At 33.7% G+C, this 19,400-nt stretch overlaps 1 protein-coding gene across 1 annotated transcript in view; it reads right to left on the bottom strand.

The window, feature by feature from the left end:
• The window catches only part of LOC102801776 (N-acetylneuraminate (7)9-O-acetyltransferase-like), a 68,503-nt gene that overhangs the window by 33,282 nt on the left and 15,821 nt on the right, over nucleotides 1-19,400 (bottom strand). Inside the window, exons 4-14 of the mRNA XM_085496023.1 lie at nucleotides 15,229-15,291; nucleotides 14,095-14,188; nucleotides 13,247-13,318; nucleotides 12,620-12,710; nucleotides 12,149-12,251; nucleotides 10,569-10,699; nucleotides 6,791-7,087; nucleotides 6,264-6,372; nucleotides 5,830-5,919; nucleotides 3,885-4,004; nucleotides 2,869-3,025 (exon numbers count right to left, since the gene is read on the bottom strand). Of these exons, the coding sequence (XP_085352149.1) occupies nucleotides 2,869-3,025; nucleotides 3,885-4,004; nucleotides 5,830-5,919; nucleotides 6,264-6,372; nucleotides 6,791-7,087; nucleotides 10,569-10,699; nucleotides 12,149-12,251; nucleotides 12,620-12,710; nucleotides 13,247-13,318; nucleotides 14,095-14,188; nucleotides 15,229-15,291 (1,327 nt within the window). The remainder of the gene's footprint in view (nucleotides 1-2,868; nucleotides 3,026-3,884; nucleotides 4,005-5,829; nucleotides 5,920-6,263; nucleotides 6,373-6,790; nucleotides 7,088-10,568; nucleotides 10,700-12,148; nucleotides 12,252-12,619; nucleotides 12,711-13,246; nucleotides 13,319-14,094; nucleotides 14,189-15,228; nucleotides 15,292-19,400) is intronic.

Genomic DNA, 19,400 nt, shown 5'->3' with positions numbered 1-19,400 from the left:
CCTTCACACAACCAAAACACATGGCGTTCTGGTGAGCTATTGGCCATTTATGTGACGAAATGAGCCCCCCCCCCCCTATGCAGACGAAATTGAAACATTTTTACACCTGAGCACCCAAGTATCTAAGGTAACATTGGAACTTGAAATTTGCCAATTTCATTTCAATTATAACAACCATCTCAATGAAAGTGGATAATTTCCAAATGATTCATCGCAAAGTCATAACAAAATGCTATGCAATGTCCATGGGTTGCAAAAAAGATTGATAGAGAGATCACTGTTTTCCTGATCAGTATTGTAAAATTACTTTATTTTTAATATCTGAAATTAATTTTCGTTGAAAAGACACCCAGGTCATTTTGTACAAATTTTATTTGAATTGAATCGGAATGTGTAATATAACAATATTAAGCTATTTGAACTGGCTTTGATTTTAACTGATTCATTTGTTTAACAAAAATAGTGCAAAGAAATTCCAAGTAAAAATACTTAACAGTAGGTACCTCATGTCTGGGTTTTACATAATCCTATACAATGACATGTGTTAAAAGTCAATACTAGTAATTAATATAATAACATAGTTGAACTCTGGTGACCTTGCCCTTTGTTATATAATATAATTCCCTTTAACATATTTTGTTTCAATATAAATATGCATTGTCATAATTAATTTTGAGTACAAACAAGTTTTGGGGTTGAACCAACAGTGGGGAATCAGTCTACCGAATGTCCTTTAAAGATGTAAATATCTTACAAAAACATTGGTGCCTTATTTGTTTAATTATTTTAAGGGACATAATTTCCAGTTTTATTCAAAGTAATTCAGATATTTTAGTATAAAAATAAATGCCTCATCGCAAAAAACAAGTGCTGCATTTAGACGTGAATAGATTCATAAAACATGCAAGATAACATAAAATCTTAGCTGGCTTTTATCCAAGTATTTTGTACAGGTGTCTGTCAAAAATTAATGATTCACTGAGACAAAAATGAACTGCCTCATTGTGTGACTACTGTATTATATGAAAAGTAAAAAAAAAACACTCTTTATGAATAGCTATCATGTTGCAAGCTCTGCTTTGTATGCAAATCAACTTAAATAGTTGGTGTCCAGTGGAGGGAGAAGTCAACAGTACTGTTGCCTCCTGAGAAACTACATCTTCAAACACTGCAATCTCTGAAGTGCGTTTTTAAACTAGTATTATAAAAACTCTATCATTTTGTTCTAATAGCTGAAACATACTCCTGTGAGTTTTCATTTGTCGAATGAACTGTTTGTCAAATACAGAATACATATATTTTAGAACAATTTTCTTTTTAAAATGTGGATGAAATGTTTTGCTTTTAATGTATTTTTTATGTATTGTTTTTGATTTGATAACTTTTGACTAAACAGATTTTCTATTAGCTTCAGATCTTGATCAAAGTTTGGCACCCAGTTCATAGCAGTGCTTATATTGATTATCTGACATCTTGTTTTCTGTAAAGATTTTATTGGTAGGTTTGCAAATGTGTATCAGACTGTGCAATCTCTCCATGAGTTGGTTTTGAAACCCAGTATGGGATTTTGAGATACATTACCAAGGATATTATTACAAGATAAATCATTTGCTTCATTGAACACATACAACAATGCATATTTCCACTGAGATCAGTGACCTTTGATGTGTATCACCAGTGATCAGTCAAGTAGAAACAGTCAAAATATTTTATCAGATTTTCTCAATTTTTGCATGATATTTTCATACAGGACATCTGTTGTTCAAACTCAGGGAAGACTTTATACTGATGAATAAGGTGACCAAGTTTGATAAAGTTTGGAATAGAATTAGTAAAGTTATTATGCACACAATAACAATTATTAACGACGACAACGACAACGACGACGACAACGCCGGACACAATTTTTCCCTTAATATACCTTTCCCTTCCATCTTTGATGGTACGGGTAAGGTAATAAATGCCTAATTTCCACTGCTTAGAATTTTATGAAATTTCGTGAAGAAAACATTTTACGAAGGTCACTGACACTTCTCAGGACTCTAACAAATTTGACACTACTACATGAAAATTTTTCATGTTCACAGTATGCTCATTTAAAAATATTCTGAAAAAAAGATTTTCAAGTAAAGAAAGATACTGTGTAAGCCATTTTAACTTTGAGCAAGAGAAGAATTTTACAAAATTTTACAAGAATTTTACAAAATGTTATCATCACAAACACCATTAAATCTTCAAACTTGCGAAGATTTAACTGTTTACAGATATGTTGGAGTTAAGACGTGAGGCCGCAAAAACAAGTCCAGTTTAATTATTATTTTCAGAAAGTCTATCACAAGACGCAGCAATTAATATATAAACTAGAGAAAATGCACTTAATAATGTGCAGACTAGTAATTTTATTTTAGTACTGTTTTTATGTTGAAAAAAAATAAGAATATTTTGAACTTTAACCTTTTCAACTCCAGACTTTTTTCGACCAAATTTGTCTGCATTTTGTTTTTATATTCTTCAATATTTGTGAAAATTCAAAATTTGAGTAAATTATCAGTTTTCACACAAAAATTTGGTTAATTTTGTCTTCTGAAGGAAAGTGAAGACTATAACCACATTGTGAATTTGTGATGAAAAGAGGGAACTGGTCATGAAAAGGTTAAGAATAGGTCAAGACAGAAACCTGTTCCCCAGCAATGAATTAGTAACTGTAACAATCATTAATGCCGCGACCCTAATAGAACAACTGATAACCGAAAATTCACCATCTTTCTTCTACTTCATATGCAAGTAAAGTAACTTTGATTCAGTGATAAGAATCACGAATATTAAACATCTGAAATAAAAACAACAAAATATACAACAATATCCTACCTGTGACTGATTTGGCCGAGACTTGAGGCCATATTGCCATGGTAACGTACACCAAAATGAACCAAAATGTTACAAGCGGTACAAAATAATAGAACTGGTACGGTCGGTTCATGACCAGACAGAGCATGAATACCAACCAATTTAAACGAAACTGCACCTGTAAACAAAAAAGTGATATTTCGGTTATTACGCCTGTAATACAAGAACATATAAAATTTGTAATGTGTGTGCTACTCAGCGGCTTAATTAGATACATGTAACTATTCATCACATCTCAAAAATGATACTTAATCGATGGTTATTCATTTAACATTTTATGTAAACAAACAAATTATTTTATGTCAGGGACATGCCCAAAATGCCATTAAATCATCAAATTGCAAGAATTCCTGGTGCTGCAAATTAAGCGGTTTACAGTACTACCCTTTTACAAGCAAAATTCACTTAAGTGTTAATTATTATAATAAACATAAACAAATCATTTTTTACTCAATTTAAATTAAACATAGTGCATTTTAAATGTTGTAAATCTAAGTTGGATTATTTTTATTTCATGAATGACCAAAATATATAGAGCAGAAGAAACCATGTATCATGGTTACAATGAGCATACTGTAGTGTTGTGTCACACACATGACAAGAGAACTTCAGCTTAACGATGATACTGTAAAACCATTTATTTTGATTGACATCAAATTTCACTATTTTGATATTTTGAGCATATTCATTGTGTTTTAATTTCACGAATTTGTCATGGGAACAATGAGTTTTATTGTTATTTTACAAGTTCACGTAGATTGATTTTACTTATCAGGGAAAATAGCGAAATGCATTACAGTATAATGGCACACCATTCTTCAGTCTAGAAAGCCATGAATCAGGCAATAAAGATTAAACAATACTTTTTAACACTGTCGGGTTAGCGATTGTCCACACTAATCTTAGCTTCAAATGAAAACCCAAAAAATTAGTTGATACTGAAAAATAAAAATAAAATAAAACTATCATCATCTTACCTGAATAAATCTAACAAAACCATAATCTCCTTTACTCCAGAAAAATGAGAAGTGACCGTATCCCGTCTGGAACAGGTACATTGCAACTAATATTCTAATATGCATATAAATAGGTAACTCCTATAATTAAGAAAGTAACAAATAGTGTTATCAACAGAGACCCTGTTAAAATAAATCTATTCTGTGGTTCCACAGTTGACTGCTGGTTTCATGCACACAAGTCATTTTATATTTTGACACCAAAAAAAAAAGTTATCAAATTACATATTGATTTATGAAACAAGAATCCACAACAGAATTTGAATGTGTATAAATTAATTTGCACATCTAGAAATACAAATGAGCAATCAACTCTGTGAAAGAAATGCTTAAGTGTTTGTATTATATGCGTTTCCAGCATCCTTGTGTACCGTACTTATCCGGGTAAAAGCCCATGCCAGGACAAACGCCCACCCCCCACTTTTGACACAATAAAGAAGTTAGGATCATATCCGAACACGCCCAGGGGGTCTTTTTCTACACAAAAAAAAAACTATTTTCTATTCGTTGACTGTGGTTGTATTAACAGTTGACTTTCTTGAAGTCTGTCGTGATAAAAATTGCTAATTGCGTAAAACAAGGGGTGAACGCAAAATAGCTGTGACAGCTTTCTGCCTTCAGGGCAGCATGTTCTGAATCATAACAGTCAGCAAGTCTATAAAAATATATATTAAAGCAGAAACGGTAATTCTCTTTTTGAAATATGTCGTGGCCCTAAATATGGCCGGCCGTTTGCTCCTTAGAAATGATTCAGGCAAATCGTATAAGGAGAGCCACTAAGCAAGTGTCACACTCGTTCGGCTTTAGCGCCGTAGACAATGAAACCAATGTTGAAATATTGTAGCAACCCGTACCTGGGAGAGTGGTTGAAGTCACGTTATTTTGGCTTTATAAAATTTTTTTGTAGCAGCTTGCGAATCCATAACTGGGGTCAGCAATTTTGCAATGTCGCGACGAAGACTGCCAACTTTTTTACCATCTTTCATCATCGTCATGAAAACTATTTTTCTGTCGTTGGATAAAAAAAACTTCCTATTTCAAGTCCACCGCGATATCCATATAGTGAGACATCCCAACTGACGGAACTTGCTGAATGATAACTTTCACCGTGATTAATAAGCGTCGAGTCTGATAAAAAAGCAATGTCACGATTTGACCTTTATGATGAAATACTAGTAGTGATGACATTCTTAGCCAATCAGTAAAGCAGATACATAAAGGTCAAAGATGATTGCTAGACTGTAAACAAAAGCATCGTGTGCCATCGCATTTGTAATTTGTCGAGACCGGAAATCATTTTACGCAGTTTAACCCCTGACATTTTAATTCATTTTGAGTTCACGCGTATCAGGCGTGTTTGTCGGTGGGAAAATCTTAATTCAAATGATTTCTCACAGTCGATTTTTATTATTTCTGGTTTATTTGTCACATTATAAGCACTACATTAGTTTTGTTTTAATTCTAATGTTGCATATTGTTCATTTTATTTCTGTTGCATGTTTTTATTTGCCGTTCTATCCCCTGCAGTTCGAACTGCGTGTTGTCAATTTTCTTTTTTTTTGCCAGGGATCTCCTGGCAAACGTCCACCCCTTCTTTTTGGCAATTTTCCATGTTTAAGACCCTGGGCTTATACCCGGATAAATACGGTATTCACAGAGAATGTATTACATGTTATAGATTTTTTGAATATGATGAAAACCTTACTCATATCTGTGTGGAAACAGTTAACATTAATCTGGATCAAGAGCATTTCTAGAAATTCCAGAGGTGATGGAAATGGTTTGAATCCATGTAAAACTAAACCAAATTAGCTAACACAGTTTTAATTTATTTCTAATGATGAGAAACACAAAAATAATATCATACTTGTGTAGAGTAGGCATGTGACAATAAATGAATACTCACTGCACTAGCACCAGACATATGGTAAATTAATATAACAAGCTGCATCCAGCCTTTCCACTCGTCTGTCTGATCACGATTAAGTATAACAGTCTGAAAACAAAGTGAAACTATAATTTTTCCTTGATGAAAACATAGCAAAACTATGGTAGGCTTTCCCTGATAGACATACTAGTAGTAAAACTACATGTATAGCAAGCTTTCCCTGATGAAAACAAAGCGAAACTATGATAAAATTTTCCCTCATGAAAACATGGTACAATCTCCTTGATAAAAACATGAAAGTAAACATTTATAAACATAACAACACAACACAACATACATTTCAAGCTTAGGTACAGATATCAACTGTAAAATGTAAAAATCACTTAATACCATAGCCTTCAGATCATGTATCATCACAGAATTATCAAAAATGTTTTATTTAATTCACTCACCTGTGAAGTTTTTGCATTAAAAAAAAATCCCAATAAAGTAACGTAGCATAAAGGAAGATAAAACCTAAACCTTGTAAAATGTTTTTGTTCTCGAGGTATGAACCCGCTCCTGGAAAGTAAAAAAAAAACTGATCAATGGAGAATAATAATGGCATGCAAATACTATAACCAGGCATGGATCAAGCCCACTTAAAGACCAGTTTAAGTTTGCTAATGTGTTCGGTGGGAAGTGATGATTATTTTCTTATTTTAGTAAAGTTTACAAATGCAAAATCGAAAGTCTTGGCACAGTGAAAGCATAAACAGGACTGCAAAAAATCTCTACAAAATAACTGGCTTACCTACTGTAAAAGGATTAATTATTCACTGGCTTTTTATTTTGCTTATTTCGCTCACTGGAAAATGCACTAAATTAAAACCCAGTGAATATGTAAAAATTAGGATAGAACACATTATCTAAATAATAAATCAGCGAAATTTAAACCCAGTGAAAATTAGTCATTTTACAGTTTCTCCAATTTACTTACCTATCACATATATAAAAATAAAGCATTATAAGACCAAATTTCCCGAGTGCCCATGCAATTTCACTGTAGTCCTCCCCACGGCTTGGTGTACTTGGTTGTGGCGGTGGCGCGGGCTCCACTTTGACTGGTTGAGTTGAACCGTTTTCCACATCCCCCAGTGGGCCATTATGTACGGCAGTTGTGGAAGATGTCGCTGCGGGTGTTTTTATCACTGGGGAGGAAGGTGTTACTGGGCGCATGTACTCTCTGAAATTGCGCCACCACTGTTTCACTTTAGCATTAAGTCCATAGATAAAACTAAAAAAAAAAAGGGAATGCATTAATTGAACATGATTTTTATTTAATTGAATCTTGTAGGTGACATTGGTACTTTGCAACATAGAACTCAGGTAACAACATAATCAGTACAGTAGAATGTTGATTATCCGAACACCGATTATCCAAAATGTTCAGTTATCCAAACCTACTGTGTGTCCCCCAAAGTTTGTATGCATGTCTGGCTGTGTTCCGTATAATACAAAAGTCAACTGTGAACAATAAATAATAAATAATACAGTCGTCTTATGTGATTTCCTGGTGCAACACTTTCAATAAAGCTATTATCAACATGTAATCCGACGTCTTTCACGTGTACGTTCATTGTTTACAGTGTCTGGGCAAACAATGAAACGATTAAAATAATTTCCTAAATTTAGACAAGTCTATTACGCCACACCAGTGTTCCACTGTAAATAAAAAGTGTCCTAAAAACACAAACTTCATCAAATCATGTCTTCTCCACTGTTTACAGTCAGATCCTTAACTTTACTAAGTTGTAAGTCACCGCAGTTCAGATACATTTCCTGGGAAAACTGTACGGGGTTCCACTTCCGTCAAAGAAACGCGGCCATGAGCCGATCCCATGTTTTTTCCGATTTTTAATTTTAATGTCCAGTATCAAAAGTAACATCAGTTTCGGAATAAAACAAGAAAGAAAATAACTTCTGGGAAGTCTTGTCACAGAAGTGACGCCAGTTTAATAGTGCAGTGAAAAAGAAACGACAACCCCTTGGTGTGCCTCTTTGATGGTTTATCAACAGACAACGGCAACCAATGACCACAGTTGACGGGCCGTTTGATGGTTCACAGCGTCGAATTGTTTACGTCCGATGAACACAGTAGCCAACCTGGATTTTTACAAAAATTTATTCTGTCAATCATTCTAGGTGTTAAACGCTTTGCTGAATCCAAAAAAATCGGGACATCATGCAACAGTTTACCATTCGAAAATCCAAGAGCAATCTGGTAACATCGAGCTGATCTCTACACAGCGAATACGAAGCCACCTTTCATCTGTTTACTTTATCAGCGTTTTTTATCTAGCGTTGGCATGGCTACCCCAGTGAAACGCAAACGCAGTGTGCTTGATTTGGACACGGAGCTGTCAATTATAAATTGACTAGAACGTAACGAAACCGCAAGCATTTATCTACCGAGTATAGTGTTGGTAAATTGACGATATCCTATATCAAGGCAAAACAAAAGCTGCTGGATTTTTCCAGTAAAATGGATTCAAGTGCAGAACTGAAACAAAAGATAATGAAAACAGCCAATGACGATCGTTTAGAGAAATCAGTCTTCACTTGGTTTTCCAAAGAAAAAACCAAAGGGACTTTATTATCGCTACATTTTACAGACATTTTGAAACAATTTTTAACATTCCAGCGTGCAACATTTTTATTACAAATATTTTTTTTTAAATTGCAACTGATTAAATAAAAATGTTTTTAATGACGTACTCTACATGTGCTATTGTTTGATTTCATTACAGTCATGTACGTTAGAATTTGTGTGTACGCGAGCCTGTAAATTTGACCCCGGCCACATAAGATCGCATATCCGAACTGTTTGCATAACCAAACAAAAAGCATGTCCCCCTAACTGTACGGATAATCAACGTTCTACTGTAGTTATAACAAGAAAGCCATTAGAACAGTGTCCATCAAGCTGTCAATGCTGTATTTGAAATACAGACTGACGGACAGACCTTTACTAAATCACCCACCACAACTACACTCCAGCAAAACTGTAAAACCATCATGTATACAAACATTCAAGATGAGTGTTGATTTTAAATTAGAGAGAGTTGTCATCATTCTGTAATAGATACTTAATTTCTGTAGTTATGACTCCGTACTGACAAACGAAAGATCAAACACAGGGAAGTTGGATCAAGCTCACTTTATTTTTTGCAGTTTTTAAAACAGTTATGCAAGTTTCCTAATGTGTTTGGTGGGAGGTGATGATTAATCTCTAAAATCTCTAATCTAGACATCACTCTAATTTAGGCGTTGAGAAGAGAAAAAGGCCTGAATAAGGTTCTAAAATAGGCGTCACAAAATATTGAAAAATGTTGGTATACATTTATTTTAATTTTGTTGTAAAGTACCGGTATAGTCTAAAAGAAGTTTCAAATAAAAGCAAACATGAATGGGTTGCTTACAAGCAAATGATCAAAGTGGCACTATTGCAATACCGCAAGCTGTGTTTCACAAGTGAATAATTTACTTGTTTTCGAAATGTTGCAATTATTCAGTAGTGATTATAATAATGTATAAAAAATAAATTTGTTGAATTGTTATGAAATGCAAATAAAATTCAACTAAATTCACGATAAGTAAATGTTTTCGAATACAAACACTATACGACACGTTATCCATCATGTTTTTTCATACACGAGTTGATGTATTTCCATAAGTCGTCAATTAACAAATCAGAATGCTGGATGGTGGATGGTGCCAACATGTTCAAATTAACATAGCTCATTTAAATATGTAAATGACAGTTTAGCTAATTCATGGTACAGCCTCTTGGCATTTATTTTGACGGAAAAAGTGTGTGATTTTTTTTAAATTAAAGAATTAGTTGTTTTCAAAAATTAAACTGAACATTAAAGAATTTAATACTTTTTACAGTGATAACAGCTCATTGTTGAAAAGAAAGTTTACCCATTCACGCTAGTCACCATAAACATCATACTCTTGAATAGGCGTCAATGATTATGGAACGCCAATTGAAAAGCCGGTGAAAAAGGTTAAAGTCAAGGAAACAGCACAAACTCAACTATGAAGTAATGCTGAGCAAGCGAATGTATATACGGATGTCTGCCCTGAGGATAGGCTAGACTTAATATATCTACCTTTGAGCGTGTTTTTGTGCTTGTTCTAAATTTTGTGTTTTAATGACCTGACAAATTTTTGCGAAAGCCACTGTGAGGTTGTAATGACTACAAAATTTATACCAGATTCCCAAAAATATCGATAACTAGTACTGCCAAAATTAAAGTAGTTTACTGAATAATAACCTTCCTGCAAGGGCACCATTATGTATGTGATGGTGCCCTGTGAAAGGTCAAGGTTGGTCAATGATTTAAGCAACCATTATGTATGTGATGGTGCCCTGTGAAAGGTCAACGTTGGTCAATGATTTAAGCAACCATTATGTATGTGATGGTGCCCTGTGAAAGGTCAAGGTTGGTCAATGATTTAAGCAACCATTATGTATGTGATGGTGCCCTGTGAAAGGTCAAGGTTGGTCAATGATTTAAGCAACCATTATGTATGTGATGGTGCCCTGTGAAAGGTCAAGGTTGGTCAATGATTTAAGCAACCATTATGTATGTGATGGTGCCCTGTGAAAGGTCAAGGTTGGTCAATGATTTAAGCAACCATTATGTATGTGATGGTGCCCTGTGAAAGGTCAAGGTTGGTCAATGATTTAAGCAACCATTTTCACTTACCTGAGGAGAAACAACAGAAAGACAAGCTGCTGAATTGGTGTCATTTCTTCCGAGGGCTGGCAACAGTACAATTCACCATCAAAAGGTCTGAATTGTTTATTACAATACCAATTTATAATCAACTGCACATCCTATGTGAAAGAAAAAGAACATATTCTATCAAAATCCTATTACCTAACTAACCACAGTTTGTATCACCATGGAAGGTACTACCGGAAGGAGCCACGACGCTATTGTTTTCGCTTTACCCCATGATCGTTTGTCAGTGTTTGTTCACAAACATTGTTCTTGTTGGCTTATAGCACCTTTGTACAATGGTTTACGCTAATCTCGAGCATTCGGTAATATTCGAGGCATGTTCGGAAGCGATAGTCGAACCTCGCATGCACAATATTGAAAATGGCGTCTAGTTTGAATGCTGTTGTTTCCAGAGATCTTAGCGAACTTTAATGGAAAATTGTCAGATATAACATTGATTGAAAAAGAACTGATGAAATATCGTGAATTTTGTATTTGTAATGGTAATGAGACTTAATCAATGATTGCTTGTGACTATTGCATTATTCAATGGTACCTTTGTCAGTGCGTGGGTTTGGCGCTCGAAACTGTCGAAATTTTTGACCGCCGGACATCTGCGAACACCAACAGAAAAGATAGTATCGAAAGAAGAGCATGCCTCCACACTTTCTCTGTGATAATATTTTTTAGGAGTCCTTAGGAATTGTTGTTGTATGCACTCGGAATCTTGTTAAAGTTACAGTTGCTAATAATTAAAACATGTGAAATTTGTGAAGTCAAACGTTCATCTGTTGAATTCCCGGTTGTGAAATACGTAAATTGACCATTCACACCTAAACAAACCCAGTGCGCATGTGTGATGACCGTAGTTTCATAACGCGTATATATTTTATGGTCACATTCAAAATCGGCAAGGTTATATCATACTCCGCTAACTCGTTACTTGTGTAAACAATCGCAAACTATCATCGACATCAAAGATGAGCTAGACAATGTCCTTATCAGGATTAATTTGGGTTGAAACAAAAGGAAATAAGCCAGTTAAGAGGCTTAAGTGGCTACTTGATATGCGTTGTGGCTCCTTCCGTTAGTACCTTCCATGGTATCACAATGTTGCAATGTACTGTTTAATATGGGACTCATAGTGACATACTCAGCAGGTGTATTCTACATTGTTTGTTCATGAAATTTGAATACACGTTTTGCGCCAACCACCACCCTTTAAAGCGGGGGGAGTCGTCTCCTGTACATGTGTCAGATGGCCATACCACCACCCTTTAAAGCGGGGGAGTCGTCACCTGTGCATGTGTCAGATGGCCATAGCATGTCATTGTTTACAAACAAGCGTCTACCCATGAGCCTTTGCGTTTTTAGCATGCGTTGTTATCGTTGCTTGGGACTCAATTCCTGTGTGTTTGCAGGTGACGACCCTTCCACTTTAATAATAAATTGAACAACTCAGAAAATCTAACATTGATAAGAAAAGATCTATAGCTTTACCAACACTAGTAACACTGAAATTAGATAAGAATTTTTTAAATATTTGAATTCAAGGTACTTACTGTGTGCACAAGATCTGGTTTCACATGCAAACCATCTTCAGTGCTGTCGTTTATTGCAGACACTTTAGCTGCAGATTTCCATACCTTGACGTTTGAAGGTGCTCTGCAGAAGATAACAAATTTTAACAAGGTGACAGAATGGTGGCGCAATTTCTAGTTTTTCAAACATAAGTACAAACACAAACATAAATGTACATATGAGTTCAAGTCAAAACATATCACCACAGCAATTCGTGTATTACTGTTTTGTTACATTTCTGACTACAATGTTGCTAATAAATTATTTTAGCCAAGAAAGAAAATATTCATGTATTATTGTACCAAAAACTATTGTACCAAAAACTTTTGCCTACTGCCTTTGGTTCAACCCACATTACAACACGCATTGAAATATACAAGGTGGGAAATGGTAGTGTTGACATGTACAAGAAAACCAAACTAAGACAAACAAATGTCTTACAAACTACTTACAATATCTCTTGTACGGCCATATTGTACTCTTCTATTTGTTCATTTGTAATCACTTGCCGAGCTTCATTTAATTTCAATGATTCAACAGGTTCTATGAAAAACAATCAAGACTAAAATCATAGTGAAAACACTTTGCCCACATTATACATGATTAGTACGTATATATTGCTAGCCATTTCATTTTGCTGTTATCAAAGTTCACGATACAATACCATATTTGCTCTATTAGGAGTGCATCTCCAATAGAATTGCACATTATCAAAAATGTTTGTGTGTGTATGATTTTTAGTGTTCAGTGATAGGATTCTACATGTATTTCAATATAATGCAACATTGTTACTAACAAAAAATAAAGTGTTTGAAAAAACAAAATAAATTGTTTGATCAAACAAAATAAAGTGTCTGCACTATTTTAATTTGTGTTGGTATTGTTTTAAGAACCAAAGAACTAACATGTAAATTAAAATGACTGAAGATTATTGTATATTCTTAACAAGTTTGGGTATCCAGTGCATAAATGGGTTTATCTGATATGCAAACATATGAGATTAGCTTCAATCTTAGAAGGTACTTTGTGTAACATGAAAACTACTATTAACAGCTTTTATTAGAGAAAAATTAACTTACGTTGAGTCATCCAAAACAAATTTGTCTTCTCAGCCACCTTGTCCATAATTGGAAGCAGACTTGATAAATTGACTAATAATAAGAAAATGTATTCAAAAAATTAAATATTGCGAAAACCATCCCCCCACCCAAAAAAAAAAAAAACAGGCATCTTCAGTTTCTTTTTACATTAATTGATTGGGATTATAGCGTAGAAAAAATAAATTTGTTGTAATGTTATATAACAATGATGATCGTTTCATCAAAAACCATTGTTTTTAGTCACACACAAGTGTTTGATGTGATGAGTGGACCTGAAACTGTGACCTCATAGGTCAAATTACTAATCAACCAATTTGAATGCTGGATGGTGCCAACGTGTTTGAATTACCATGATAGCTCATTTCAAAATGTTAATGAAAATTCAGCGACCTCATAGGAAATGCAACACAGAAGAGATTTACCAATGTTGTAGTACAATCTTTTGCCATTGATCAAGAAATTAGTAGTTTTTGAAAGATAATCTGAGTATTGAAGAAGAATTTAATACTTTTCATGGTGTTAACAACTCACTGTAGAAACAAAATTTACCCATTCACACCAGGCACAAAATGCATCATGCACTTTTGAATAGGCGTCAGGAAAGATTGAAAGATACAAAAAATGACGCCTAAATTAGAGATTTTACGGGTATATACATGTATGTACGTATTCATAAGGCAAAGAAAACAAATTTAATCTTCGTAAATAATTTCATAAAATGTTGAACCAGTTTCACAAATTATTATACTGCAAACTTTTAATTAACTTTGAATACTTTCAATCCTTGCTTTCTGTTATAGAGCTCGGTAACTCAGAGTAATTCTCACCTTTAAATTGCTCTAAAGCTTCAGGACTTCCACTGTTTTGTTTTATCGCCCAACTAGCTGATCCATGTATCAAAATATCTGGAAGACGCTGTATCTAATATCAAAGCAAGGAAAGGAAAGATTATTTAAGTTTACTGCAAGAGGGAGCACTGCAATTCAGCGGTGCCACCAAGTGGGAGAGATAGGGTTCTCCCTACCAGGGTGTGGAGTTTTTTATAATTCTAAGTTAAAATGGAGCATTCTATGGCTTCCTTGGGGCCAAAATTACTATCAGACAGGTCACAGTTGAAGACTGTGGCCACATGTGATCCCTGGTCAATCAGAATTTTATGGTTGACAGAGGATCTGCTCCAGGGTAAGGGGGTGCATGGCCATGGCATGAGAGCGCTGCACCCCTGTTTCCTTGTTTAATAAAATCCCTGGGGTGTTAGCATATTGAAATGATTTAATATATAAAATAATGAAAATAACATATTGGGTTACAGAAGTATCTAATAAAGGTTTTTTGGGGGAAATTACTAACATCTGGTTTTCATATTCACCAATAAATTCTTTCATTCTAAGCTCTTATTTCTAACAATAAAAATAAGTGCATCAAATGAAAACATTTATTAAACAAATGTTTTTTTTAGTCCAATTTTAACCAATATCTTAAAAATTATGCATGCTAGTTGAGATCTTATTGTGATTGATAAGATTTCTAAGTTTAAAAATGTTAAGATATAAACTGAAAGAGAAGGCAATTTTAATATCTAGAGAAATATACATTTTTAACATCTAGAGAAATCAAACTTGGCTGAGATTCCAAACTGTGTAATAAAATATTCAAAGTTGAAAAAGATCAGATAAAAACGATTTGATCAATTGTAACCACAACAAAAAAGTTTTCAACGCAGATGACATGGACAAGACGGACATTTTCCACTTGAATGCCTAATTTCTTTCATCTATGATATGGAGAAAGGTCAAGGCTACATCAATGACATACATTTTTTAGTTTTTTCTAAATGTTTTTGAGGCAGGCAACAGTTCCCAGTCATCAAATGTCGCTGCTTTTTTTCACGTACAAATTGCAAAGTGCTAGTGATTAAACATAGTGCATTTTTGTCACAGAAGCCATATTCAATGATATACCTTTAAAAGCTGTTCATAATAAGCGTTAGCTGACTTGTTTACTTCAGGTAACCAAATAAAATCCTACAAAAAAAAAAAAGAGTAAAAATATAACATATAAAATAAAGAGAAAGTGTTTGATTTCCAGAACGCACACAAATTAAATTGGAGATACTGTAGAACACTTTGTGTGATACATGTGAATTATTATATGTAAGACTGAAAACAATACATAAAATTTCCATTATGTAAAAAGCATTCATTTTAAAAATATATGCACTCGTTCCAATACTCACAATTTGGGGTAAACTACACGTACATCACTCACACAGAATGCATTCCAGAAAAGTTAAATCATACATGTTTATTAAAAAAAGAAAGGCATATTCAACAGAATTATCTGCATCATCCAAGCACATTGATCTACAAAGTTTCATTGAAATTTGATAAGTAGCACTAGAAATATCTGTAGAACAGCTAAAAATTTGTTGATTTAGGAAGTTATGTCATTAATATTCATAGTTTTTAACCCAAAACTAATCATGATGCTGGATTACTCCAATGCAGTATTTCAATAGATTACGTTTCCCTGATTCTAAGCATGTACATGTGAATGCTTAATGTGCATGGAGCATTATACATGATTTTAGCATGTACATAATCTATTTGTATAACTGACAGTATTCAATTAGAATACTTGTCATATTTTAAATTGATAGACACATAACTTTTCACTGATTGAAATTGTGCCTATTTAAATATTAATGTTGGGGAATTAACCTCGATTTAAAAAAATTTTACAATTAAAAATGATTGAGTGATAATATACCATTTGGGGGGGAAATCACAATCTTCAATTGTTTTATTTGAAAGCTAGATCAATGAATCAATTTTTACAATCTACTGACCAAGACTGCATATATTTGAAGTGGTAATTCATACATTTTCAGATGTCATCGATAATCAATAAACAGGAAATAAAAGTATTGTTGTCTTCACTGTAATTATGTTTGATAAGTAAACAGTAAGTAATTCTTTATTGCTATCGTATCCCATTTGAGATCTTGACATAAAGTACAATAAAGTCAAAAACATGTAATAATAAAAAAAAATGAAAATAAAAGGAAATACTAAAAATACTATAAATGAATGAAATAAATACATATCTCACAATAAGAGATAAATGAATAATTGTAATATAATGTAAATAAATGTAAATCTGTGTTTTGTGGGGTTTTTTTTGAGACAGCTGGTACTGAAGTTATTGTTTGATTTTTTGCTCCCTAAGCATAAAGCAAGTATAATCGTGTTTTGAAACGTCTTTAATTATGTGATCGTTTTTATTATTTAATATGTTTATTAATGTCTCTCCATACATTTTATGTTTAGTAAAAAGGCTGGTTCTCTCTTTATCATATAGCTGACACGTGAAAAGGAAATGTTTCACATCTTCAATTTCTCCAAGATCACAAACAGGGCATATTCTATCAGAGATGGAGATGTTTTTGTATCTGCCTGATTCAATCTGTAAACGGTGGGCACTTATTCTAAGTTTAGTCATTGCAGCACAATATAGTGGATTTTTAATTATTTGGAGATATTTTTCAAAAGAAAAATCAGTTTTTATTTCTCTGTATGTTCTCAATTTGTTTTTTTGTAATGTCTTCAATAGTAGCATTGCTGTATTTAATTTGCCCATCTTTCCAGATATTACTTAAATTTAGGTTTTCCAAAATCTTTTTCACACCAGATACCCAGTTTTTAGTACCAGAATCATGCATCTTAATACCAAGCTTGTATGCTTCACATACTAATGTATTTTCAGGCATTTCCTGAACCCTCATCCAATATTTTAACAATTGTTTTGTACCCTGTATTGTAAGAGGGTACCTCCCTAATTCAATTAAACATGGCAAGTTTGAGGCTCTGCTGTTCACCTTTAATAAAAACTTGCAGAATTTGGTATGGAGATTTTCCATGGGTGTTGTCAAATTCCAAAGCTGTTTTGTGTGGGCAATAATATCACTAGACCATATTTCAGTGCAGTATAAGAGAATTGGTCTAACTACTGCATCAAACATCTTCAAATGAATTCTGAGTGGTGTACAAGTTGCCGAAAATAATAGCTGATTCATTTTGAAGCAGGCCTTAAGAGCTTTGTTTTTCAGGTCTACCTGGGCTTTTTCTAATTTCCCTGTTGTATTTAAATTTATGCCAAGGTAAGTGTATGATGTCACTCTTTCCAGTACATCCTGGTTTATAAAAAATTTATATTTGTCTAGGCGTCTACCTGCTTTGTTAAATATGATTGTTTTAGATTTTTTAATGTTGATCTCCAACTTCCATTTGTGGCAGTATAATTGCAAGGAATTAATCGCATTCTGAAGACCTGTATTGGTTTCTGAAAGGAGAAGCAAGTCATCTGCATAAAGTAAACATGGAAGTTGGTTATTTAATATTTTATATATTTTATTTGTAAAATTTATCACGTATATTATAATTGTCTTGATTTTAAATCATGAAACTTGATTCTATTTTTATTCTATTTGAGCAATAACAACAGAAATGTGTATCTCATTTTTTTTTTGAGCACTCAATTTTCTTCATATCAGGGTTTAAAACAAGGAAAACAATTGGTTCTGAGACGTTCTAAAAATGGTGTTAAATTAGCTCTTTTTTTTTCTTGATTTTTATTTTGTCATTTCTTCTTTTATTTTTATACATGTAGTATTTCGGCAGAAAAAAAAAAAAAAATGCCAGCATTCCATTTTAAACTAACATGTGCACTGACCAGAAATAAATTGTTTATTTACCATAGCTGTAAAAAATGGAATGAATTTTGAGATAAGATTATACATGTACTACTAAATAGTAATAATATTTAAAAATAGAAATAATATTGACATACTTGTGATTACACGTTTTTACAGATCTAATAGTGGTTTTCCGATAGCTGGAATTTGATTCAAGATGACAATTTATTTGTTCACGTTTATTTATTTATGACTCTTGAAAGCCACACATCCTGGCACTTTGTGGCACCTAAAGGTCACACACTCTGGCACTTTGTGGCACCTAAAGGTCACACATCCTGGCACTTTGTGGCACCTAAAGGTCACACATCCTGGCACTTTGTGGCACATAAAGGTCACACATCCTGGCACTTTGTGGCACCTAAAGGTCACACATCCTGGCACTTTGTGGCACCTAAAGGTCACACACTCTGGCACTTTGTGGCACCTAAAGGTCACACACTCTGGCATATTCTGACCCCTGAACTTGAGGGTCACCCATCCTGGAAATTTATGAGGCTACTTTTGTCGTGTGTTACAGAACAATGATTGATATTTCTGAACTTGAACTTTACGAGGGTATCAAAGGTAACTGCCTAAATGATCAAAGAGTTTTACTTGATGTCCTTGAAAAAATACAGATTATCCATTTACCATAATTATTATACATCTGTCACCGTAACGCCACAGCCTGCCGTAATTTTGCGGTATTTTACGGGGTATTTTCATCCTAGCATGTTAGGAAATGCAAAATCAAAATGATTACGTGCGTAAACATCCGCTAATAATAAAAACAAACATGGCTGCCCCCAGGGTTTGACCAGACCCCATACAAAAAAGTTCGCTCAATCTGTTCTAAACTTTTTGTATTTCAGCATTCCCATGATGTATCTTTGGGAGGAAAAGATGCACTCACACAGTACGTGGTCGCATCAACCTTTGCTTCACTTTAATGTCTTCATGCATCTTTTCGGTATCCTCATAATAACCTCATATACATGTATATACATGTACTAACACCGTTACATAAAATCTGTTAATAGATAACCTTTTCACCACAAGATGATTAATTCTAATAAAAAATAAATTAATATTCATGAATCTGTGCATTAGTCCACACATCTATGTACCAAGTTTCATCAAAATCCAATGAATGGCACTTCAGATAACAGTGGAACAGCTAAAAATTAGATATTTATCATGCAAATTAGGTAATAAATAAGCATGATTTTAAACAAAACATAAAATAAAATCTGCGTATTAGCCAAGAGCATCTATTCACCAAGTTTCATAAAACAAGCCATGCATGGCACAGTCCCCGTTAGTTATCGAATTTAAGACATATAGTTTTATTTATAGTAATATAGCTGGAATATAAACATGTCAGGAATATAATTATGA

This window comes from Saccoglossus kowalevskii, chromosome 22 (genome assembly GCF_978046115.1).
Source record: "Saccoglossus kowalevskii chromosome 22, keSacKowa6.1, whole genome shotgun sequence".
Classification (NCBI taxonomy): Eukaryota; Metazoa; Hemichordata; class Enteropneusta; family Harrimaniidae; genus Saccoglossus; species Saccoglossus kowalevskii.
The sequence above is the reverse complement of the archived record's forward strand: the minus strand, read 5'-3'. Positions and strand labels throughout refer to the sequence as shown.